The 26,152-nt window shown below is 37.6% G+C and overlaps 2 protein-coding genes and 1 non-coding gene across 6 annotated transcripts in view; all 3 read left to right on the top strand.

Annotated features, from left to right (window-relative positions):
• Positions 1–5,779, top strand: part of LOC139980664 (synergin gamma-like) — a 122,211-nt gene extending 116,432 nt beyond the window's left edge. For both annotated transcript variants that reach the window (XM_071992479.1, XM_071992478.1), the window contains 5 exons: positions 378–487; positions 624–774; positions 1,490–1,546; positions 2,459–2,550; positions 2,868–5,779. In XM_071992479.1, the coding sequence (XP_071848580.1) occupies positions 378–487; positions 624–774; positions 1,490–1,546; positions 2,459–2,550; positions 2,868–3,107 (650 nt within the window). In that variant the 3' untranslated portion in view covers positions 3,108–5,779. The remainder of the gene's footprint in view (positions 1–377; positions 488–623; positions 775–1,489; positions 1,547–2,458; positions 2,551–2,867) is intronic.
• A 2,087-nt stretch (positions 5,780–7,866) lies between these two features.
• Trnay-aua (transfer RNA tyrosine (anticodon AUA)) lies at positions 7,867–7,938 on the top strand. Its single transcript has one exon. It is a non-coding gene; the product is annotated as a tRNA-Tyr (tRNA).
• Positions 7,939–8,829: 891 nt separating this feature from the next.
• The window catches only part of LOC139981328 (SH2B adapter protein 1-like), a 67,921-nt gene continuing 50,598 nt past the window's right edge, over positions 8,830–26,152 (top strand). For 2 of the 3 annotated variants that reach the window (XM_071993663.1, XM_071993662.1), the window contains exons 1-2: positions 8,830–9,351; positions 12,099–12,775. In XM_071993663.1, the coding sequence (XP_071849764.1) occupies positions 12,125–12,775 (651 nt within the window). In that variant the 5' untranslated portion in view covers positions 8,830–9,351; positions 12,099–12,124. The remainder of the gene's footprint in view (positions 9,352–12,098; positions 12,776–26,152) is intronic. The other variant, XM_071993661.1, reaches the window with a different exon arrangement.

The raw sequence follows: 26,152 nt of genomic DNA, 5'->3' as shown, positions 1-26,152 counted from the left end.
TCATTGCATTTGTTTTGCTTGCCAACTTTATTGTCACCGGCTTATATTTTGAAATTGAGGGTATATCCGGAGGCAAATGCATTGCCATGAACAGACTAACACATTTCCTTTGTACGTATCCTTCACTAACAAGAACATATCCTATGGATATATTTGCGAGCCTAGATATGGATATTTGGGTGTCTCTGTGATAGCACATTTACACAGCAACTGACAAACAATACAATTAATATCTTACTCTTAAATCATTTTTGGCAAAGTCATATTTATATTGTAAGAATTGCCCAATATTGAGAGCTCAAAATGTAAATGAGAAATTCGAAACTTTTTACCAATTTTTCCAATTCTTGTTTCATTTTTCCCCCTCTTCTCGTTAGGATCCAAACCGCCTCCGATCCACCCTGGCTTAGAGGGTCCTCCCCTCCTATTGGCTTCAGAAGCCATCATAGGAGGTGACAGATACTCGGAGGTCGCCGGAGACAAAATGGTGGGTTACTCTGAAGGGTATCAAACTTTTTCATTGTCTTTTTGTCGTTATATTCGTCAAAAAATTCTCGGAATTGCTTTTAAATCGAACTGTTCACCTGTTTGGCATCATTCTTGTTTTTTTTTTAACCCAAAAGGATGATAATCGTCATGTTTCAGCGTGGGAACGCTGTCTCACAAGTTGCCACTCGGCCATAAAAGTCGCCAACGACGTCTTAAACAACATCAGCTCCTCGTCAGTGTGCAAGCAAGTCACCTCGTCTAGGTCTGGGAGTAACTACTTTCAAGGTAAGATGATGAAAAAGAAGCCATTCTACATGGCCTGCCAGGTGCAACTGACACATTAAACAGAAAATATAGTAAATCAAACCTTGAATATTGTTTCGATTATGGGTCATTTTGTAAGTAAGGTGGGGAGGGGGGTGTCAAATTGTTTAGAACATTTTCGATGTGTCTCTTATTACTCGTGGAAACGACCGGATTTTGTCCTATGGATAACAGAGTCAATTTTGGAAGGTGTTAGTGACTCTAAAGCTATAATTGTACTAATAGGATTTGCCAAAAGCAGGCTATAAGTGCCTTACCAGCTGAGAATGTGTTTAATAAGGTGTTTCGAAGTCGTCAGTAGTTGGATGGTTGGACCACTAGCTTTGTGAAAGGACCCATATATCAGATTGACGCATTCACGTAGAAGGACATGTTTCTTAATGATTGATGACATGGTTGTGACATGAGCATACTTGAGAGTCTTACTTGCTGAGAGTGTGTTTTATAGGTGTCTTGAAGTGGTCAATAGTTGGATGGTTGGACCAGTAGTTTTTATATGTCAAATTTATACATTAATGCAGAATGACATGTTTCTTAATGTGTGATGACATGGTCTCCATCTGTAGTTCATCTTCCAATATAAGTAAAAGGATTAAGTGGATTATTTTTGAAGGCAGATTAAAAGTGAATATGAATGCCTCATTTTTTTCTTTCTTTTTTCCCATTTTTCCAACAGCAATTGTAGAAATATACAGGGTAGCTTGTCGAGTGTTTGCATCCATCAAAGCCAGAGGTAGGCATCACCTTATGATTGGTAGAATGATTAGTAACCATAGAAGTTAAAGATACAGTATGTTGGTGATAATTAGCAAATGCACAGCGTGATAATGTATGTAAAGACAATACAGTGTGATAGTCTACATATAGACAATACACAGTGTCATAATGTAACATAGAATATACACAGTGTGATAATGTACATGTAGACAATGCACAATGTGATAATGTACTTATAGACAATACAGTGTGATAATGTACGTATAGACGATACAGTGTGATAATGGACATATAGACAATACACAGTGTGATAATGTACATATAGAAAATAACTGTGATAATGTACGTATAGACAATACAGTGTGTGATAATGTATGTAAAGACAACACAGTGTGATAGTCTACATATGGACACAGTGTCATAATGCACATATAATGAATACAGTGTGAGAATGTACATGTAGACAATGCACAATGTGATAATGTACGTATCGACAATGCATAGGGTGATAATCTAGGTATAGACAATGCACATGCAGTGTGATAATGTATGTATAGACAATACAGTGATACTCTACATATAGACAATACACAGTGTCATAAAGTAATATGGAAAGTACAGTGTGATAATGCTCATACAGAAAATACAGAGTGTGATAATGTACATATTGAAGGCACTGTATTACTAAGATCAAGTATACATTGTACACCCTCACTATACATTACATCAGATTCATGAAGATAACTGCTCATGTTACATCATCGAAACCACAATGCATTTTTGCATTCCGGTTACTTTGTAAAGTGGTGAAACTTGAAGCTAGCTTTCCAGTTCATACCACCAATGTCACACACCAGTCTTAATACATGTAGCTAAATTACCACAAATTACGATAGTGTCTTGATGGGTTTGAATTCAATCTCCGCAGGAGTGGAAACGGACATCCTGGTGAAACTGAATGACGAGATTGAGAAGACATGGACGAACTTGTCTGCATTTTTGTCTGCGACTCCTTTACAGGTATTGTATGTCATGCATATTCATTAGTTGTGAAATAAAACTTACCCACCTGCACTTCCCCCTCCCTCCCTTTTTGATATACCTTCAAGTTTTAATATTATATTTTGCATTTTGGAGGCCCTAAGATACAACTTATTTCACCTGAACAAAAAGCTAATATAATTTCAAGATGTACCCATCATTTGTGAAGTGCGTATAAAAACTTTTAGCGGTCGCCAACTCCCGGCTGCCTTCATTTTCCTTTTCTTTAATTCTTCAAGTTTTGTAAATGAATCAAAAGGAGGTGTCGTTATTTTTGCCTTCGCTCTCTTGTCCAGATCGACAACGGTTCCTTCGTCTTCAAAACCGCCACCCTTCGACCGGAACCGGAGAACCAAGAAAGAGCCTGCGGCGTCTGCCTGTTGAACGTCGACGCCAGAAGCAAGGCTTTTGACAGGTCGGAAGATTCGTTGAAGCTGAATTACGGGGGTAGACAGTATCACACGACCTGTGCAAACCTTTGGGTCAACATGGTAGATTCCATCCTACCAGCTCTACCGTTGGAAGCGTTACTCTGAGAGCGGGGTGTGCTCCATTATTCCGTACAACGGTGGGGGGGGGGTCCAGTTGGTTGATGTGTCTCGCTTTAGAGTGGGTTTCAAGGAGGACTTTTGCTGATGCTCTTCTGGAGGGAGAGGTGAAACATGTGCATATACTCAGCTGGTCTGGTATTCATTCTGTTTTTGAAGTTTATGAAGAAAACATGGTCTTAGGAGGAGAAAGGAGTAACTCATTTAGGGTCATACATTATATGAACAGAATATTAAAGAAATAAAGAAGCACAAAATGGTTCCATTTTGGGTATATATTGGACCGTGTGGGGCCAAGCGTGGGTCATAGACATATTTATATCGATGAGAGTAGAGAACTGACCAATGAAAGCCTTAATATTTCAGTATGTGTTTAAAATTTTGTCTTCAACATTTTCTGAAAGATGGGTAACATTAACATGTGTGTTGTAAGCAGAATTTTCTGGGTTTTGTATTTCTGTGGGGACCTCTAAGAAGGTTACACCTTGTAGACATCTTGTTAATAAACCACAGAAATATGAGAGGCATGATGATTTTAGGAAAAATGACCATAAGAAATATTATAACATCATCACAGATTTGATCCTAGATTTTCATGTTAATGGTTTGGCTGTTTTAGCAAACAAGTAAATTGCAACTTGTTAATTGAAAATTGACCATTCAGCTATCGGCAGCAAATGTGTTATTCCTGAAATCAGAAATAGCAAGAATTTCTCATTTTGGGTTTACTTTTGTTTTCCCAGCATGCAACATTGCTGAGATGTAACTTACTGGTATTGAATATTTTTTATTTTATTTTGAAGACCTGTAGAATGCATATTGAGAAATACGTTGTACCCCGGAGGAAGAGTAAGGGGAGGGGCAGGGGAGTATACTCTTTTGTTATTTTGTGTCTGAAATATTTTTTTCAGCAGGTACTTCTATATTTCTCTAAAGCTTTAATGATGGTGGTTTTCATTAATTGGTGCTGTAAAATGCATTATTTAATTGGGCAATTCAAGAGACTTTTTTTGGTTAAAGTCTTGAATTACAAATAAGCCTGTGTTTGTTATTTGGAGGAGAGACAATTTAGTCTCTTTTTTTACTCAAAATTTTGCTAAAGGTCATCGGAAATAACGATTGGCAAAGCGTTGTGGCGCCCCCGTGTTAGAGCGTGCGTGAAAGTGGTGGAGGTGGAGGAACACCTATCACTAATGGTCTTATCAAACCCTTCACCCTGTCTGGGCTGTTTGTAATGCTAAGTGGGGATACAGTATGCCTTGCCTCTATGTACAGAGATTCTTACTCATTACCTAGCCTCTTAATATGCTAGACAGTCAAAGGATGGTCACCGGCACTAAGATTTCAACAAAGAATTTTTCAGTGCCACCCTCGAAGTAATTTGACTCTCCGAGAGACATTTAGATGTCTAAAACTGAACACACGCTCAATGTCTCGGGAATAATTTGGAGAAAACGAACCATCAGGATAAGTACTTTTGAAAACTTTTAGCAGATTTTTAGCGGGCCTAATTGGGGGCAGTACTGACGACTTAGTAAGTGTCAGAACATCCAACAAAGTAATTTATGCAAAGTATTTGGCAAATGTTTGTTTCGTGTTTGCTAAAATGTAAATGTTTTGGGGGGGAGGTGGGTGGGGGGCAGTTGTGATAATTTTTAAAGGAGGTCAATGGCTAAGGGGTATCATCATCGAAAGAGATTGTGTGTTTTTGTTGATATTGTGTTGAAGACTCATAGAATTAAACACTGCCTTTGTGTGTTAGTTGTATAAATTATAGTTAAAATATTCAAAATAAAAAAATTAGTTTTTTTACTTTAAATAAAGAACTACAGAGTGACAGAGATCTTTAATATTTTATATCCGTATGGAAACATTAAGGTGCCGTCAAAATGTTAAGATATCTTTGTAAATGGTTTGTAGCAATTTTCAAAAAGATGATTAGGTGTTTGGTTAATATGTAACAATTTTCCCGCCCCCCCCCCAAAAAAAAATTTTGTTTCAAAATGACAAATTCATGAAATCTATTTAATTGAAGAATTCAACATTATGTTGCAAAATGACAAGATTATTATTTATCAAATGTCGATGATTTTTTGCAATTTGCAGCAAATTAATCAATTGATCACTTTAATATTTTTTCATCAATTAAACATATTGCAAAAAAGATGAGGAACTATGCCCATTGTAAGAAATGTTATCATTTCAACAATTTGCAGCGAGATGATAAATCTATCATTTAATAAATCTTGTGAAACAACAATTTGCGACGACACGATGAATTAGGTTACGCTTGCAAACAGAATGTGATCATTTCAAGAGTTAGTAGCAAACAACACGACAAACTTGCAGAAAAAGATAGTGTAACATTTGATGGCACCTTAAGGTTTCCATATATTTTGAGATTTGAGTACTGTACTGAGTAAAGCTGAGAAATCAATTTAAAAGAGAAATTTCTTCAAAATAGGTGTGTAGATATTCCTCTCGTGGTTGTTTGCCTATTATAACGACAGTACTTAGTTATGAAAAAAAAAAAGGTCTTTGATGTATAAATGAGAGTGTTAAAAGTCTGTTTTGTAGCGGTGGGTGGATATATGTGCAATTATGATTGTGTAGATACAAAAATATGCCTATCAATGTGCAAAAATATAATAAGAGACATATTTTTTTTCTGTAAGTCTGTTTCCATGATGATTCTATCCATAATGAGTATGTCTTGGGCGGGGTAGAGGGGGGGATCAGTGACATGCCTCTTCACCTCCCCCCCCCCCCCCAAACTGTTCAAGTCTGTCCTCCTTTCTGGTCACCCAACTTTCATTAATAAACCTGCATCCCAATACAGACAGTACTGACGTAAACGTCTCGTTCAATACACAAACTTAACATGGCTATGAAAGCACTATGATACCCAGACGCCATGTCAGTTACAATGCCCTGCCCCACCCCTCCCACTTTGAGAAGCATATCATAGTAGAGTAAACATGAAGAAAAAACATACTGTTTTTGAGTTGAGCCGTCTTTAGGATGTCAGTATATTCTGATATTGCCAGGTACATTCGAAATTTTCCGAACCAAAATCCTGATAAAGTGTTTGAATGTCGATTGATACCGAAACCGTTCCTACTACGGAAATCGCGATGCGTAAGACAACATCGCTAGAAAACAAGAAATGCTCACGCGCAATGCAAGGTAAAGATTATTAGGAAAAAAATATATTCCGAACAAAAACACGCATTTCCAAGTACAAATAACATTAATGATGTACTTTATCACCTGGGAGGGTGGACGGCGAGCAGTGTACCAAAGCAAATTGTGAGATTTCTCAACTTATTTCCCTATATCTATGTTTCTTTGTCTTCAAATTTCTGGGTTTCTTGGCGAAGTTCGATCATCACACCAGCTTCGCCATTACCGGCCTTAGACATCGATACACCGCTTAACATAACCACGTTTACCGTATGAAAGGAAATAAAAGGAAGAATGTGCTTGGCGAGAAAAGTCATGAACGTAGATTGTGTACAAATTGCACATGAATCAAGAAGCTAACTCACAAGAGGTCACTTTTCTTATTAGGAAAAAGGGGTGCTTTGTTTTATCAACTAAGAGGCACTTCGTATTTATAGCATAAAAAGGGGCACTTTTATTGAGTCTTTTTTTAAAATTAAAGGTAGGGCGAGATCCCCTTTGTGCATGCATGTTCTACGGGTCCGACGCCCCTGACTTATGTGCAGGGAGAAGCCTCACGAAAGATACAACCAGGGGACCTGGTAATCGTTCCCACCCCCTCCCCCTGCTCCCTACTGAGATTCCATCGCATCATTTCTCACCCAATCGACCTCGCCAGTACCCTCATTCCCAATTGGGAACTATCTGAATCTTTGTTAACTTAAAATATAAAGTTAACCCCCTAAAGATAAGTAGTACACTTAGGTAATCATGCTCATCCGTCTAAGGGGGTCAAGGGGGTCATGTTTCCACGGCTCATACCTCCTATGTACGAAACGTTTAGTTGGTATTTATAATTATATTTTGATTTCCCACATTGCTGATGTAATTATAAATTTCAAAATGTAATTAAACCCAAAGTGCGTTTTTATGCGCTTTTTTTTTTGTTGCGTGCTATTATAAAGAAACTGATAATATGGCGCATTCATAACACACTAAGTATATGAAGTCATTGCAGATGTTTGGCGTTATGTTTAATATCATTATTTCTTACATAACTTTCAATTTCAACTTATTTTATCGAATAACATCACTGGACCAAATGAATTAAGACATTTAGATTTTGGCCGAGAGGAAGTTTATTCCTTCCAAAAACATCCTAAAGTGATGAAAAGATGCCTTTGTTTACATCTGTCGTAAATAAAGTGGTTTTGTTTCACAAGAAGCATAGTTTATACAATTTAGATAGTAAATGCATGTTTCCCCTCGCACCTCGCGTTAGGCAATAAAACCTACATTCCAAAGTTTGCATTTTGAGATCATTATCCGCTGTGTTTTATATCAAGTGTAATTTACAACCAGTCGAGCTGTTTAAGTGTGTACCAGATTTATATTTGTTTCGCGTCATTATCCACTATTCCACTAGCTTGCAATATACATAAATTGGATAAACTATATATATATATATATATATATATATATATGTCACCAAAAACAGAACTAGTATTGTTCGATACAGGTGACAAACGCCTACAGTGGAATTACGACCTTCCTTACCGGTTTCGAACCTCTGGACATACAATCAGCGTCCATAGCCTAGTGGTTAGGGTGTCCGCATATAAAGCGGGAGGCCCGGGTTCGAATCCCGGTGGAGGCTGGAAGCCGTTTTTTCACTGTTCTGGATTTTCCAACTCACTACGATTTCAATTATTTCAATTATAATTGACATCATAGTTAGTTGGAAAATCCAGAACAGTGAAAACACTTCCAGTCTATATATATGTATGTATACGGCCCCCACCTGCATCGAGTGAGTCGGGAGAAGTGGTTCCAGTCGGGGGTTACATACAATCAATTGGCGGTGAATGATACCACTCCTACAGTTATACCCCTCATTTTAGTAACCTAATACTAATATCCATACGGGTCTGCTGCAACGACACCTCAGTGAGGACCACACCCCTTCCATAAAGGTTCATGCGCCTTAATTCATCCAGTAGGGGAAATACCTCTCCCCACCCCATTTTCGAAATCCAATGCACGTAATGGCGGGATGGGAAATATTAGTGCCCCCAAATAGTCATGTTTGTGGTGGCAAACTAAGTAGGCATGAAAATGCATGTTTCACACATTTAACTCGTGTTCTATTGCACATAAACGTACTTATTTTGACTGCCTAAGTCTTCTTTAAGAAAGACGACTCATTCCTCTCTTCCCTTGGGGCCTTTTTTTGTGACAATAGCCTTTACATTTTTCGGGCCCTCTAAACAAATGTCTCCATTTGACCCCGGCCCCCCCCCCCCCATCTTCCTCCCCTCGCCATATCTGGATAAGGCAACTTTCTTTTGATCTCCAAATCGCAAATCCCAAATAACCGTTTTGAAACGAATTGAACATAGAAATTGATAAGGATAAGGAATTGAATTAAAAATTAGTTAAGAAACAGAAAGATACGACCGCCCTCTACTTTACAGGAGCACTGCTCGCTACTACACAAGCAGTATGTTTCCTGTTACCACGATAAGAATACCATTTTGATCTTTGCACAGAAATTGAACTACTACCGTATTATAAATATAGATTGACATGTTACTTCAATGTCACGTCCCTGCATTATTTGCCTTTTGGTCATCAAACAGTGACGTCATGTTCTGCATTGTGCTAACGAAGTAGTAAGGGGAAACGCTTCAAAAATCCCCACTTTGGAAAACAAACATCAATTGCAAAGGGTCAGCTAAAATACCTAGGAAAGAAGGAACCACATAATCTAATTCATGATTTATCGTTGCGATTGTAACGCGTTGTCTTGTGTATGCTGGAAGCAGTAGGCCTAACTTTTACTAGTAGTACTAAAACCGAACTTCCGTATCATTGTCACTGTGCTCTGGAGTATTGGGAACCTGAATTTCAGCTCGAGGTTGAGGAACTGGAATAAAGTATTCAAACCAGACTGGATTATTGACAATGAGCACAGAATAACAATTTCGCTTCTCTTGCAACTAAGAGTCATATTTTCGCTTATATGAAATACATTCGGATTGTCAGATATGCTGAAATAGCAACCAGTAAAGTAAGTACTGTGACCGTGACAATGTGAGACCGAGTGCAGTGTTTCTGCTGTGATTGTGAAGTTACTGTATAATGATGTAGGCAAATGCATAGGTTAGCATATGCCTAACTTAATTATTTTATTAATTTACGCAAGGCCACACTCTAAAAAGAGTAACAAGTAACAAAGTCCAAGTTAAAATAATCTTAGGGCTGACGTAGTAATACAGTATGTCAGAAGCTACAGTAGTCGTACGTACTGTAGCCTTACTGTATCATGGTAATGTTATAAGTCCAACTTGTTTACCTCGCATCTTCAAAGTCAAAGTGGGTAGTTATTTGTGAACGACACAATGTAGCCTACATTGGGTACATAAGCAGTAGACAGTGAAACTCGAAGCTTGCTACGAGGTGGAAATAACTGTTGCGGGGTATCTTGCAATTGTGCGGCTAATTATTCTAAGAGATTGAGTGATAGCCGAGATAGTCATAGCCAATATGTACACTGTAGGAGAGATGTGTACTTTGACGTATACAACACCATTGTTGGGGAATACCAATTTATTGTTTTACCTGTTTGGGCGGTATTTACGTAGGTTGACGCAATCTGAATTCCATGTAAACAACCATTGGACATCCTTCATACATGTGCAGCTGATTTTGGGCAAGTCCGAAAAAGAAATTTGATCATCTCTGACGACAAGAGTTACCAAACTTAGCCCTGACAAATGACAATATTATAGCTAAGATCAAAGTCTTGACAATCTGCCTGATCTTAGGTGAATGTTTCAACTATGGGCAGTAATTAATATGTGTGGTTAGATTCCTTGAGAATTAGCCATCTCAAGTAGAATCATCTCAGACTCAAAGCTTTCGAACATTTGTGTCGTAGGGTTGGTGTTTACAGGTTAGTTTGCTTCGAATATTAAGATATTTCATGAGTTCACAATGTACATGCACGGACTTGATGGAAAAATTTAAGTCTGGTCAAGACTCAAGAGATAAGGAAAAACACACAGGTGTATGTCCTTCACTCAAAACCCTTTCATGTAGACCTTGTAAGGCTTAAATGTTACATACCAATGTTGGACATGTTGTCCTCGTTTTATGAAATGGGACAGACTTTCTTCAACCTAAACAAACTAAAAGTATTGATCAGGCCTCTAAATTCAGGCTATTTGTTGGCTAAATGCCAGTAGATTTTGCCAATGTTTTGCCAGTGGAGAGAAAAGGCATATATACTTTTGCATTTCCAGTCACTAAATGTTAATTATTATGTATCAATTAAATGGAAATGGGAATTTGATTTTAGCCAGACTTTTAAGATCTCTCTTTTCTGTGTTGTGGCTAAAATTTTGAAATTCTACAGGTCTGTTGGTATTTAAGCAGATTTTTGCATAAATTTGGTCAATAATTTTTCACAAATCTACCTAGTTACTGCTCTATAAATTGAGACTAGTTTTTAGTTACATCAAAATCAGAAAAAAAAACCTAATGTCTTGTGTTCATTGCCAAAAGGAACACTGAGTCATTGATGTAAGTGAAGTTGATTTGATTGTCAACATTTTGAAGCCCAGACACTTTTCCATAGCAGCACAATCATGCACAGAGATCAAATGGTAAATCACAAAGTCTTATATAGATACTGTAATATAGTCACTGTGTGTATCTACAATTAGCCTAGTTTACAATTAGCCTACTGTAGCTGAGCCATGCAGCATTTATCTAACTTTTCAATGTTTTTTAGGAAATTTGTTATTTGTTTTCTTGATTCTGGGATATTGTAACTTGAGAGCAAGTTTCTGCTTTAGATGTTTACTTAGAATAACGATGGTAAAGAGGGGAAAACTTGATAAAAGTTAAATTTGTGAAGATACACCTACAGAACAGCCATGAATAATGTTTGGTTGTTTATATTGGCAAATTATATTGCATCAGAAATATTTTCATTTGTCTTTATCAAATGCAAATTCATGACTAGTTTTGATGCCTTGACACCTCAAGATCTAATACCCAAGGTATGCTTTCTTTTAGGCTGTTACATCTTCTCTAAAAACTTGCACTGGTCATTCATTGCAACCCATCAGAACCCCAGAATCATAGTTCTACCCTCCCCCCCCCAGCCCCCCAGTTAGAACAAATGTTATCAATACCTTTGGACTTCCATTGACATGTCAGGGTACCACTGCAATTCAGTTTTCAAAAGAGTACTGAAGCACTTTAAAACAGAACAAAATGAAAGCAATATATGAAAGTACTACTTTGGCCTTTTTCCAAAGTGAGAGGAAACACATCTAGAAATCAGGAATTAAATATGTAAAACCATAATATCTAAATCTTTACGTAATTGCTGTTTTGTGGCGCAAATATAGAGCCAGGGTGAAGTTTCGTTTCCTTCATGAGCCCTGTTAGCATTCTGGTTGATGTTTCCCTCCAACGGTTAACTTCTGTAACTTTAATTCACCAAATTTATAGATAAATGAAGCAATGAAATGAGGCATACATTAGTGGATTTAATACAAGATCAATTCAAACATGATTTGTAACATTTGTGCAAAGTTTATGGTTTTATCTTATCTTAGAAATGGGGGTGGGGGAGGGGGATTTGTGTTTTCTTAATTTTTTTATTTGTATCATGGACATGTAGTACTTAAATTCCAGAAATGCAGAGAGGGGGACATTTTCAAATCACTTGTAGCATATTCGACAAAAGAGAAAAAGGTAAATTATATAAAACCGCATTTTCTCAATTTTTTTTTTTCCCTCTAGGATTTTGTTGTAAATATGTGGTGATAATGTGCCCAGCTATAATGGAAGGATCTTGGGCCGAGCTGTGTGAGACGGAGGCCATCAAAGCGGCCCGGGTATTCGCTCAGACTTACCACAATTATCTTGCATCTCAAGAGGCGAATGGCCAGACGTCGGAACCGGACCCCGAGCCGAGCAGGGTCGGCCAGTTGTTCATCGAACACTTCCAGGAGCATTTCGAGCTCGAGCTCAGACGGGCGACGATCGTCATAAACGGCGACGCCAGGGTGACCCCGGCGGAGCCGGCGTTCAGTGCGAATGGCCACACCCACATCCCAAACGGCACCCCTCCCCTTTCAAACGGAAACTCCTCCCAGGATCTGAGCCGAGAGGGTAGCTTAGGGAGAAATGAGCCCCCGCCTCCTGCCCCGCCGTCCTTCGCAAATAGGGTGCGGAACCGACAGGCAGATTTACCAAGAAAACACTCCTTCCGATTCTGGGACAAAACTAGCAATATATTTGAAAAGTTCAGGCGGCAGGGTCGCGCTAGGGTGGCGAACGCGACGAACCCCGACGACGTGCTGAGGGAGGGCCACGTCAGTGTCATGACCGGGGACGACCGCCTGTGGGATCGAAGCAGGCTGATGTTGGTGAAGAAAGAGAGTGGTTACATGCTGGAGTTTTTCAGTCCTCCTAAGGTAGGTCGACTGCCGGTTGTGCAGTGCATAAATTTTTTAAATTGTTTACAGTACTTATTAAACCGTCATGTTTACAGCATGATCGTGTAGCGTTTTTTTTTGGGGGGGGGGGATACTTGATCTACAGGTTCCTAGTTACCTCTGTCGAGCACGGTGTGGAGAGTCCAAATTTTAAGTAAGTTTTGAAAATGAAAGATAAGTTACTTTAGATGTAATGTTGAATTTAGTAACAGATTCTGAAAACATACAAGCATAGGGCGATTGATAAATTCGCAAAGTAGAAGTGTGGGTGTTATTCATCGAAAGTAAATGTGAAATATTGATATTGAAATTATACAGAGATCTGTCTTAGAGATCTACCAAACGCCCACTCGATGACATGACTCGGAGAATGAATATTACATTCGTCAGCTTACCTGGATAATTAGGTCTGTCTGTTCACAATGTTCATCAAACTGATTATTTAAAATTCAGAACAATGGGACAATTAGAGAGATTAGAAGCAAATTGATAACAATGTTATAAACTGATGAAGTAGGATGGTGTTAAGTCTGCTCACATTAGGATGGTGTAAAGTCTGTTCCGAGTAGGATGGTGTAGCTGTTCCAAGTAGGATGGTGTACCTGCTTGTGCAAGTAGGAGGCTGTAGTATGTATGTATCCAGTATATTAGATCCTCCTGCAAGCAGGAACTCGCGAAAAAGCCTCATTGGCTTATCAAAGCCGCAAGCTGACCGAAGTCAGTCTCTTACATTCATATTTAACGTCCATGATTATGAATTGTTAATTGTCAACAACTCTGTAAATGGACGACATACATTAATCTGGGAGTGACTCGAACCGGGGACCTTATGATTGAAAGGCACCGGCGTTAACCACTGAGCTAACACTCCAGGTGGGTGAACAAGTAAATGCTGATGAAACAGTTAACATTGCAAGTAGGAATATTACTGTATATACTCAACTGTGCTGTACTGTTCCCTTACTGTACAGTACAGATTTACTGTACACTCATCTATACTGTACTGTTCCACTACGGTACAGTACAGATTGTACTTTTTGATCGACGAAGCAATGGCAAAATATACGGTTTTGTTGGAAAATACAGTAAATGTCAAGTGAAAGAACATATTCAAATGTCATTTGACATCTGGAGGGGGATATTGAGGGAGCTACAGTAGGCTCTTTGAGTAGAGTGCCTACAGTATATTTGCTTAGATTTTATTTTGATGGAGATTTATTTTGATGGAGTGTTTTAGCATAAACTACATTAAACTTTTCACTCTAGTTGACAGTATGTAGTTCTTGAGGGACTGTAAAACATTAGTTACCCAGGTGATGACTCATGTAGTTCATCTTGTAGCTAAGGACACCCCAACAACACCCTTTCCCTAGTGCTCCACTTTTGTTTGTCTCGGCCATTAAAAATTCTGGGTGATTTATTTTGTTGTTTACAAGGTAGTGATATTCAGTTTACATTCCATTGGACATTGCCCAAGTGTGGACATTCCATTGGATAAAGGAATCCACAAACTAGCTGACAAAATAATACTACCTGGGACACATCAGTAAACAGTGTAGCCCTTGAAAGTAAAAGCTTTTATATTTGTCACAAAATAAGGGAAAGTTTCCAACGATAGTTTGTTAAAAAAGAACCTTATTGTAGGCTAGCTGAGACATGGAGAAAAAGTCTCGGTAGAAAATTAAGTCTCGGTTATTTTGTGAAAGATTCATTCGAGTTTGTGGTAATTGCAACACGATATGTAGATGTTTTAACACAGGTGACCATTTCTGCCATATATTTGAGCCTTGAGGGATTGCTGGAAGAGGGAGGCAATGACTTTTACTCCAAGTTACAGTACCAGCTGTACAAGGATAAAATATTTGCCTCAAACCTGATTTTCTTTCTTGAAGAATAATCAAATGGTTTATTAACTTCATTGAATTACTTTATTTTGTACCGTATTGAATATATATGTATGTATGCATGTATATATGTATGTTAGATCCTCCTGCAAGCAGGAACTCGCGAAGAAGCCTCATTGGCTTATCAAAGCCGCAAGCTGACCGAAGTCAGTCTCATACATTCAAATTTAACGTCCATGATTATGAACTGTTAATTGTCAACAACTCTGTTACTGGACGACATACATTAATCTGGGAGTGACTCGAACCGGGAACCTTATGGTTGAAAGGCACCGGCATTAATCACTGAGCTAACAGTCCTGGAAGTGCAAAGATGTAGCAGGTTTTGTACATGGGAATCGTAGTATGTTTATAAGAGACAAAATCCGTAGCTTCCAAAAACTGTTATGTACACAAAATTTTCACCACTAAATTATTCCGTGCTTTTAGCCTAGAAACCAGTCGTCTTTATTTCTGCCAAAATGTAGCCATGAGCTGATTAATTAATCATCATTTGTTTTGGAAATCATTGACTTCTGTCTCTTTTGTTTTTGTAACGGGCAGGGAAGCTCTTCACATTTTCCAAAAATATCACAGGATGGTGCGTCCATTGTTTTAAAAAAAAAGAATTCAATTGATTCCTGTCTGCCGAGTTAATGATTTCACTGACGACCTACACAATGCGCAGTAGAAACTGTTGTCATCATTACTCATTAGGTTAATTACCAGGAAGTTCCCAATTTGACTTTATTTCTGTGTTTTCAACCCATGAATTATTTTGACAGTAATATTGGGGGATTGAAAGGTTAGCAGGATGCTTGTGGTGCCATGGCAACCACCCTTATAATCTGCCATTGTTTTTGGTTTTGACTGACAAAAGATAAAAAAATAAGTAGTAATTAGCATCAGAGAATAATTAAATAGTTACATCTTGCAGATACTGAAGCTTATTTGGTTTTGCTTCAATATCTTACAGTATTTAACAGTGAAATGATATTGTTTTCTGTACAAACTACAGTATTGAACTGCTTCATATTGTTGTTATATGGTCAATCAAAGCATCTGTTGAGCTTTTTTTTGCTAGCTGCCACCCCCCCCACCCCAAAGAAGAAAAAGCCACACATGGACAAAGTGGTTGAAAACAAAGTACAGAACAGTAGGGTGTGGCAGTGTGCAGACAGATTTCCATAATGCCTCAAATATGATATTAGGAATAAAGTTTTGTTGCAGTACTTGGCTCTTTCAGACTTTAAATCTTTGTGAATAATAACCCCTCCTCCCCCTTTGTAACAAATTAAGAAACACATAACAAACACAAAACATAAGAAATTGAGGCACATGTGACTTGATGACATCATAGTTTAGACTTGATCAAGTCACTCCAGGGTTGCGTGTGAAGGATGATTAAATCTGCATGATATCTGCAAAATGGCCGACTAAGCTTTTTCTACAGTAAGCTTTGTCTGTGGTAGTTGTTTGTCACAGTTATCTTCAGTCTCATATAGTAGATCAATGAAGATGATCAGGTCATGAAAAATTTGTTTTCTTTAACGCTAAATGGAAGTGCCATTGCAACGTCCCTTCAACATTAATTTATGCGTATATGCCTGTTCTGTCCGAGTGTAAAATTTGCTGTTTTTCATTGTAACATGACCCTAGTTATGTGTGTACGATAGTTTATAATGGTAATATTGACATAACAGACAGACATGTACTATCTAGAGAGAGAGTATAATGTGTTAGTCATTGTGTCCGTCTGTGTGTTCCTGTTTCACTTTTAATACCTCGTTCAAGGTTCGTTAAGGATAATTGCACTCAACTTGTTTACCCCATGAAGTTTAAATAGTCTCCAATTGTTTGCCGAAATACTTGATTTAGTCCGTCTGCTACGGGCATGGGGGAAGTTGACTTCGGTTTGACCTTCAGGGGTGCTAGTAACAGAGCTACTGTGTACTCTACATGGTTTATTATTCCCCTTCCACTTTAAGAGCTCTACATTCTGCATTCCTTTATTTAAAAAAAAAAGTTACATTATAAACACAAAAATGCTTTTTATTTTAGGCCCAAATCTTCTCTTTTAACTCATTACAATTAATCATTTTGTTAAATTAATGAAATACCTCTTTTCCACTGCAGGAATTGATAACCCCTTTTGCAAAGATAGAGTAAATTTAAGTTTTGTAAATTAACAACAATTAAGTCAGTAGGACATAGGCTTGTTTGTTAATACCCAGGTCAGGGGTTCAGGGTGTATATATCTTGAAAGTACTGTAGGACTTGGAATGCAAATTCCTTTGGAAAAGTATAGGATGACCTCTCATCATTAATAATGTGATTGTAGGACACCTGTCAAAACTGTTCATGATGGTTGGCTGTGTGGCGGGCATTCATGATACTGTACATGTTATACTGTTATAGTTTGTGTGGTGTTTATAATGGAAGCTATAAAACTAATGCAACTTTAATATTACCCAGTCAATCTGTTTGTGGTAGGGTTGTACAGTAGGTTGTGGTCAAGGCCAGCTAACCTATTTCAAAGTACAAACCCTGTCCATACAGGAACTTTGGTTTCATCTGTGGTACAACCTGCTCACCTAGCTGGTGCCAGTCATGTGAGCAATTACAAGCGCATTGGAAGGGCAGTACTGTAGAGAATTATAACAATTAGTGACAGAAGGAAACAAGCAATGTTTATTAAAATTTAACTTGAAAGAAAATTATTCCCTCCTCACTGGCATGTAAAGTACAACAATTGTCAGACTAGAACTTTTATTTTTGCAGATAGAGGAAAGTTTACAGACTGTTCCAACATGTTTGATGTTTGAGAGTATGTGTTCTAAGTTCAAACTAAACAAAAACAGAAAGCTGATGAAATGATTTGTGTTTTGTCCATCTATTTGAAGGTACTTCAGTGGCGTAGGAAGGTACTTTTGAGTGGGGGGGCTGAAGACTGATGGCCGGTCTGGGGGAGGGGTCTAAGGGGAGGGGGTGTCCCCTCCCCTTTGGAATTTTTTTGCATTTCCAGGTGGCCTCAGATGCAATTTGGTGCAATATAGCACACTTCAACTCCCACTCCATTTTGTAAAGAATTTTGCATTTTCACTTGGCCTTAAATGCAATTTGGTGCTCCAAATGAGATTTTTTTCTCATTTGGAAATGAAAAAGGGGTTTTCTGACTTGCGGAGCGGGGGGTGGAATGATACTTCCGCCCCCCATTTTTTCACTGGGGGGCTGGTGCCCCCCAGCCCCCCCCAGTACCTGTCTCATGTATATATACCTGTGTATACTCCAATCTACCTAGCATATATAACACAGTGTTATTTGCCTTCTGCCTTTGGGACTGTAGAACTTGTACAACAACAGGAATTAAGGCCCGGTCACACTACAGCGCTATTTTATCGGAATACGGTCCGATTTTTTCGATGTTAGGCGGAAGAGTGAGGTTTGCGGTAGTGAATGTAATGAATGCAGTGGAATATTCGAATACCTACTCCAAATCTGAGGGGTTCTGGAACGGACTACATTATGAAGTGACGGCACATCGAAAAAACGATAAAAATCGGAAGAGAAATCGGATAGCTATCTGATAAAAGGGAACGGAGTCAATATCAAAAGTTAAGAGAGGGCTATTCCACATCGGAATGGCTCAACAGATAGCAAATCAGGTCCTTTATCACTGTGGCTAGAAGACTCGAACGAAAAACTGGCTGTTGCGATTCCTCCGGGAAAATCGGATAGTATTCCGATAAAAAATCGGTATAGTGTGACCGGGCCTTTAAGAGTGCAAGTAGAATTCTCCTTGTGACAGACCTAGTACAAGTCTCCACATATATACAATAGTACTTAATGGTGTGCTAGTATTTACTTGGTGGACTAGAATCTATACTAAAATGTAGACTATACTATAAAGACTATACTATCTAGACTAGTAACTGCGGTATGTCTTTACTCTATATTATAGACTGACCGTATTTATAGTTCTATACTACTGACTATGCTATTGACTAGTATATCTAGTTCTATACTACAGACTATGCTTTAGACTGGTATATATATATCTAATTCTATAAGTATAGACTATATGCTATAGACTGGTATTTATAGTTCTATAAGTATAGACTATGCTATAGACTGGTATTTATAGTTCTATAAGTATAGACTATGCTATAGACTGGTATTTATAGTTCTATACTGTAGACTATGGAATAGACTAACAAATCATGCAGCACTATACACTATTTAGATAAACTAGAGAGTGGATTTGCAACAATCCATGAGAATGAGTACAGATTCATAATGGTGAGTGAGAATATGCAGTGACTACGTATATATGCTGGACTATGCTTGCAAATCACTTTACCATATATATATCTGTTGTCATATATATGTATAAATATTTTAGTTATTGTGCAGTCTATGTTATTCTGTTATCATTGGTCAGTTTACCCACAGAGGTTACTCTTTAGACACACTACACAGACAAAATCAACCATTTCATTGTCTGTTAGAGAGAGATATTGTTTAAGAACAGTGAAACAGTCCATTGTTTTTGTGTATCGGGAAGGAAAATGTGAATTAAAAATGAAAATGAAACCTAGATCCTCGCTAGTTGGGAAATTAAATCGTTTTGTTTATGAAGAGTGGATGAGATTTATGAAAGCAACCGATTGTGAAAGGGGCTTCAGGAGATAATCATCTAGAAGTACTTTACATATATATTGTCAGTCAGCCATTACAAGCCAAACTGTTTCATTTTTTGTTCATTTGTGTTTTCCCATCACAGACTGTACAGCCGAGTTGATTACAGTTTTAATTTTTTGAGTTGATGGTTTTTAAGTAGCACAGTATATATATATGTACTAGATCAGGAAAGACAGCTGTGTATGTACTAAATATAATGTACGTACACTTAGAACCGAGTGCACAGCAGTAGTGACTTTTTAATGGGAGAATTGGGAGGGGGGGAAAGGGATGGGAAGGGGGAAGGGGGAAGGGAGAGTGGATGGGATGGGATGGGAGATGACAGGGAGGGAAATGGGACAAAGACAGGGGGGTTGGTATGGTTGGGAAGGCAACAATGAGGCAACAGGGAGGGGAAGTGGAGAGGTTGGGAAGGGATGGGTGAGTAAGAGTGGACTGGGAGGGGAGGGTATGTGGACCAGGAGGGTGAGGATTGAGGAATGGGTTGAGGGTTTGTTTTGGATAATTGCGAAGTGTTTGTAGGTTATAATGCAATAGCCAAACATCATAACGTTGTACCATCATGACTATAGGTAAGGGATGAAACCACTATGTAACAATAAGAAGATTTTGTTAATTGGGTATTATTATATAATATACATTCCGTTCATGAAGTTGCATACAGTATATTGCCATAGCCAGCCGTTCATGTACATTAAGAGCTCTTGAAACATTGAAGACTACTACTCTTTAGCTAAACACCTATATGCATGTAACTGTAAAGTATGGTTCTTTACTAGCCATTGAAAAATGATAATAAAAGGCAATGAAACCCATCAAATCATGACAATGGAACAGGTGTTTTAGGAAGTTGCACTTACTGCCTTTTAATGTATTGTGATTTTCATTCCTAGTTTACTTATTACTGTATATCTCTCTGGATGCCCAGAAAACCACAGTTCTCTGTATTAGTTTGAACAGCAAATTTAACAGCTTTAGAAATACTCATTAATATTTTAATCAGATGCCATCCTACCATACCACAGACACACATTACCTGCAATATTAGTCCTCTGCCTAAACTTTGAATCATCCAATTGATGTTTTTCTCATGAATTTGTACAATTACCCAAAATGCCTTAAAAGTATCGCAAAAAATAATCAGTTCTGAATCTGTGTAAGTCAGTACAGTATGTACAGTAAAACCTTATTGTAAACCACTTTGTAGCAAAGACCACATTTCGTGGTAAACCACACTTTTGAGGCAGACAGGTATTAGATTAGGGTATATATCCATAGGGAATGAGTAAAAGGAAAAGGAATTGAACACGTTATTGATTCAAAACTCAAACTGATTTTGGCTGGTCTGCCCCTGCGGTTGTTTCTTGTTTAATCATTATCAAGCCCATCTCTGTTGTTTTCTTCCTTCCATCCTTCCACACATGTAAAAGCCACGATTATTCAAAGTACAGCCTGGTATAATAATCAATAGAATAATTTACTCATATATGTGAAATGCAATTTGATGTCTCTAATTCTTATGTGTGACATCAACGGAGGGCAATATTAGATCAGTCAGGATTCTTTGATTTGATTTGGCGCATCTCGGTAGCTCGGTTTCAACTCCCCCCCCCCCCACGTGCCTAATATACTGTACAAGATGACACCTATTCGACGTACTGTATACCGCTCGATATGAAGTTGGAGCTGAGTTCACTATGCATGCCAGGAAGAGCCAGTCAATGCAATTAAATGTTCCACGTAGATTTAATTCAAAAACGAGGTTCTGCAAAGCCTAGATGTATTACCTCTTGTTGTTAAAAATTGTCTTAGTAGGAAATCCTACTGTGTGTGTGTGTGTTTATTCACATAGAACTTAGCCGGTCAGTAAAGTTCAAATTTATTAATAGATTGTTGAAACTATGAGAATTTCTGTCCAGTTGGGTTTTGTCTTTTCGTGGTACATACATTGTTACATGCATATTGCATATATAGCTAAATTTGTACCCTACTTATAGATGTACTTTAGAGCTAATTACATATATCAGTTAAACAATTTGTGAAATTTATTTCTTGTAGTTAACTCTGAAGTATTTGGGGGTTGGAAAGATGGAAATGGGCTTACAAGTATCAACTAATATTCCTGTGTGCCTTTAATTGTTTGCTAAGTTTAGAAACTAACTCTCACGTTTCATGACTAGTAAGCTTTATTTCCGTAGCTCGTTTGTCGTGAACTTGGGTGCAAAAGCCAATGAATGGTCGATGATCCCTGAAACCATGCGCAAGAGCTTGTTTTACATTTTGCTGGAACTAGGTCGATGATTAATCAATTTAAATTATAGTGTGTCAACAGAGGCCCGACTGAACCTAACAGCAACAACAACACAATTGGGAAAATATTTGTTTGTTATACAGGTTTCCTATCTAATTCAATGTCATTCTCTGTTAAGGGACTAGTTGGCAGGTTTGCAATTTGAATTTTTCCACAGTTTGTGTGTGTGTAATTCGACATGTGAGAATGACCTATATTGTTGGAGCCAATTCCGATTTCTGCACTTGTACGTTTCTCTGTGGTGCATCGATTGTAAACAGGTTGCAGGTCGTATTATCACTGTACATTTGCAATTTGTCGTGAGCATTTTTAGGTCAACACAATTCAAACGTGTTATCCACACTATTTTAGCAGCTCTGTAGGAATTCTTTTTTTTTTACGTTTACGTTCTATTATTACATAAATGAAAACTACGAAGGGCTGTTACTGTTGTTCTTTGTTTTTGTAATGGGGCATTATTTATCCTTAGTTATAAATACAATACAATCTATTGCATCAAATAATTTGGTGACAGTGTTTCTACTTTGAAGGAATACAACGTTCTAATATTGTAACAAACTATGGCTGCTGCAAAGGAGCGTAAGGCAAGGAAAACAGGAGATGGGAGGAAAGGAAATGACACCTTTATTCCCGCCTAGATGTCTTATATTTTTCGCACAAACAGATGGATTAAACTGCTCAGAAATATTGCCAATCAAAACAAATTTCTCAAATAAACGCTGAGCTGAGTTTCTGCAACATTGCTGCTCATGTTTAACATTAGACCCTCAGGGAGACAATTTTGACTTGATTAGGAAAAACTGAATCTAACAATTCTCTCCCAGATGAAAAATAGAATGTAGCTCTGACCTCTTTTGTGTGTGTTTTCAATTTTGAAGCTTACTTTTCTATATATATTCTATAGAAAACATCTATAATGCAATTTTATGCTCGACCGAAACTTGCGAGCTGAAATATACAGTATTAAAGCTGAAACATACTCAAAAAAACAAAAAATAGCTGTAGCACTGACTGTTATATGCAAAGTACAGTAGGTTTAGAAGCTTATCTACATATTTATACATCTGCCTTAAAAGTACAGTAGTTTTTGTTTGGATAATGATGATGATTTTCCAAGACTCAATGATTATGTCTTTATCTACTAGTGTGTTTTATGATATATTTATTTGCTAGGTAAATATGCAATAATGCAAAAAGTGCATCCAACAATCCCTGCAGCAGTATCATATATTTGCAAGGTAATGTAATTATGCAATAATGCAACAAGTGCAACCAACTCAAATACTTGTAAGTAGGGATGATCCTTTTGCCTTTAGTTTTTAGGCAAGTACTGGCCAAGGAGGGATGGGGGAGGGGGAAGGGAGGGGGAAGGAGGGGGAAGGAGGGGCAAGGGGGAGTTTTCTGGTTTAGTATATACCCATGGATGGCACTTTATTTCACTCCTTTTGAAGTTGCTCATACAATACTCAAAAAGCCAATACTCAAAAAGCAGAAAGTTTTGTGGTCTCAGCAGCTTACATTAAACTACTGTACCAGGGGGAGGGAGAATCTGCCATATCATACATATGATTATTATTGGCACCTGTCCGAGTTCCCCCAAAGTACAAACTTAATTATTTGAAGGTAACCTAAAATAAATAGATGATTAAGTAGTGGGAAAGGAAAACACCAAGCAAAAAAAGCAAAACAAACAAAGCCGAAAAAAGAACAAAAGAACAACAGTGCGTCTCATTACTATGTAGGTGAGTCATAAAGAATAGCTCTGATCAGGAAGTAAGAGTCACTTGTGTACATGGCCTCTGGAAGGTTTGAGCTGAATACCAGTCTGTGTGCCTGCCGTCCAACTTCCCTTTTGTGTCAAGTCATACAGTAGTTATAAACTATTTTTAGAGTTTAAAAGAAAAAAGGGAAAAAAGAAAAGAAAGAGAAATGAAAAATAGAAAAAAAAAAAAGAAATTAGTTTTTCCTGTGCATTGTTTAAAAGGGTATTAAACAGTGTTAGAAAGGCCTATGCACTGTGACAGCTAGGCTGCCAATTGTTATGTTTTTTTACCCGTGGAAATATAATACGCCTACACTAGAATTGAAGTAATGGAAACTGTGGTTAATGGATTATGTTTCCTCCGGGTTCATTATGCATGCAGGCCTCCAGCCGACCAACAGGGGGAATTAAAATGGAATGATTTTCGTGGAAAGCTGGATATTTATGTATACTCAGGTTTCAGAAATTGACATATATAGTTTGACAGAAAAAAAGTTGAAAACTTTCAAAGTACTGTAAATTGGTCAGTGTGACTAGGCGACATTTTTTTTTTTTGCATTTCAACTTAAATGAAGTAAAGTGTAAATATTTTGGAAGCTTTCCACTTTGCTAATTGCATGCGTGTGATTATTACCAGTGTGTGAGTAGTGTAATGCAAATCTCTGCATTTCTACATCCTTTTAAAACAGTTACTATCAGAATGTTGTGAATGCATTGATACAGTGTTTGATGCTTCAGACATGTATTAATTGTTGCAGATATTTAATTCATTCCTCTCGGATCTATATACGTATGCACTCCAATATCTACCTATTGCAGCTTTATTACATTATTGCACAGCTGATCACCCTACCCCACCCCCTCCCCAATGACACTGTCAGAGGTCTCTGGCCCTCCTTTCCGTTCAAATCCACCATTCCAAATGCTTTAATTTAAATGGGCATATCTCTGTTTGCTACTGTTGTGAATTATATTTTGGCGTTTAATTTTGCAGATTTGCAGTCTTTTTGAAACAATTCTTCAATTCGGTAAAGTCTACATAGTACATGCAGTATCAGATATCCTACTTGTCATTCGTAGTTGAGATCAACTGCAGGAATAAATTTAATTTAGGACATTTGCTTTGGCTTTGTAGTACTTACTTACTGTAATATCTCTTTGAAATAATAATCATAAAAAAAAAAAACACCACTGTACCTGCATATCAAAATTTCATTTAATTATTATTTGCTTGGTTTTATGTTTTAGTAGCTCTAAATTCTGCTGGTCGGTTCAATTACACAGAGAGATATGAGTAGTGCAATATATGTAGAATATAATTGAATGAATTGACTTTATGTAAACACATGTTAACAAGACATAATCATGACAAACTACCATCTATTATATTCTGCATATACGTAGTATAATAAAACAGGAACTATATATGACTAATTTTAAAAGGGGCATTCTGGAGGTAGACTCTGCAATATTACAACTTAAAGAAATCTCAATTTTCTTGTTGCATTATGGGTGATTACCCAAACCAGTAATTTTTTGGAAACCTTCCTAAAACGAGATACAGGTGGTCTGTGATGTCACCTCGACAGGGGTTGTTCCAAAGTTTCACTTTTCCTATGATTATAATCTTTGTGCTGTGTTGCCATTCTTGATACGGATATCTACTAACAGTACTTAGATGTCAATGCTCTCTGTATTCATAATTTCATCAATATGCAATTTTTTTGGGTAGAAGTATTTTCCTCCGTGAACGAATATTTTCAGAAAGACGAAAAAAAAAACTTTTTCAGCCGAATTGCCAGATGCATAACTTGCAAATAACAAAAAAACAAAGTTGAAAAAAAAATTAATATCTTCCACCCATGCAAGTTGTTAATGCTATTTATAAGGATGTTGGCTTTGAACTTAAAGATGCAGAACATTTCCAGCAATTTTGTTATTTAGCGAATCAACATCGGCCACCAGAACATCCGTTTTAAAGAAGGCATTTATTTCAAGATGGTACATTTATTGCTGCTATATCAGCACCAGAGGGGGTTTGCCGCTTTAAATTGTTTTGAGTTATGGTACTGTCTACATCAATCAATGGAGCTCTGTGTATTACTATTAAGGGACTACTTTAAATGAGAATTTAATATTAATCATTCTGTCATGGTAGGAATACAAGGAAAGCATGGTTCATTAAAGTTATGAAAACACAAATTTATATTGCATAAATGTTTAAATATCATAGTTCATAGTTATACAGGTTTGGTGGAATTTTCTATTGTGGTTGTTGTTGTTGCTGAAGAGGAGAAATTTGTGTCCAAAAGGCTCATCAGATTAGATGGTGTTCTGGAAGATAAAATGTACTGTGCACAATTTACTTCGCTCTTTGCTTACCTGTCTCCCCACAACCTTAGCACTCTCATTCACGTGCAATTTTTCTTCTCTGGAGTATCCTTTGAACCAATTCAAACAGTTGCACCTAGGGCATGACAGTGCACTTCATACACATGTGTCTCCTGCGGGAGATCTCATAGGGGGATGCACCCACAAAGTGTTGCACGCAACTGTACTTACAGGTTACCTCGCTCGCAGGCCTCTCATTTTTACACCTGTGTGCAGAGAGGCAATGGAGAATAAGTAGTAATAATGTTGCCATTACTTATAAACCTGACATCCTTGGATGTCAAGCTCATTACTAATTTCCCTTTGAC

The sequence above is a fragment of the Apostichopus japonicus genome, chromosome 15 (genome assembly GCF_037975245.1).
Source record: "Apostichopus japonicus isolate 1M-3 chromosome 15, ASM3797524v1, whole genome shotgun sequence".
Classification (NCBI taxonomy): Eukaryota; Metazoa; Echinodermata; class Holothuroidea; order Aspidochirotida; family Stichopodidae; genus Apostichopus; species Apostichopus japonicus.
The sequence above is the reverse complement of the archived record's forward strand: the minus strand, read 5'-3'. Positions and strand labels throughout refer to the sequence as shown.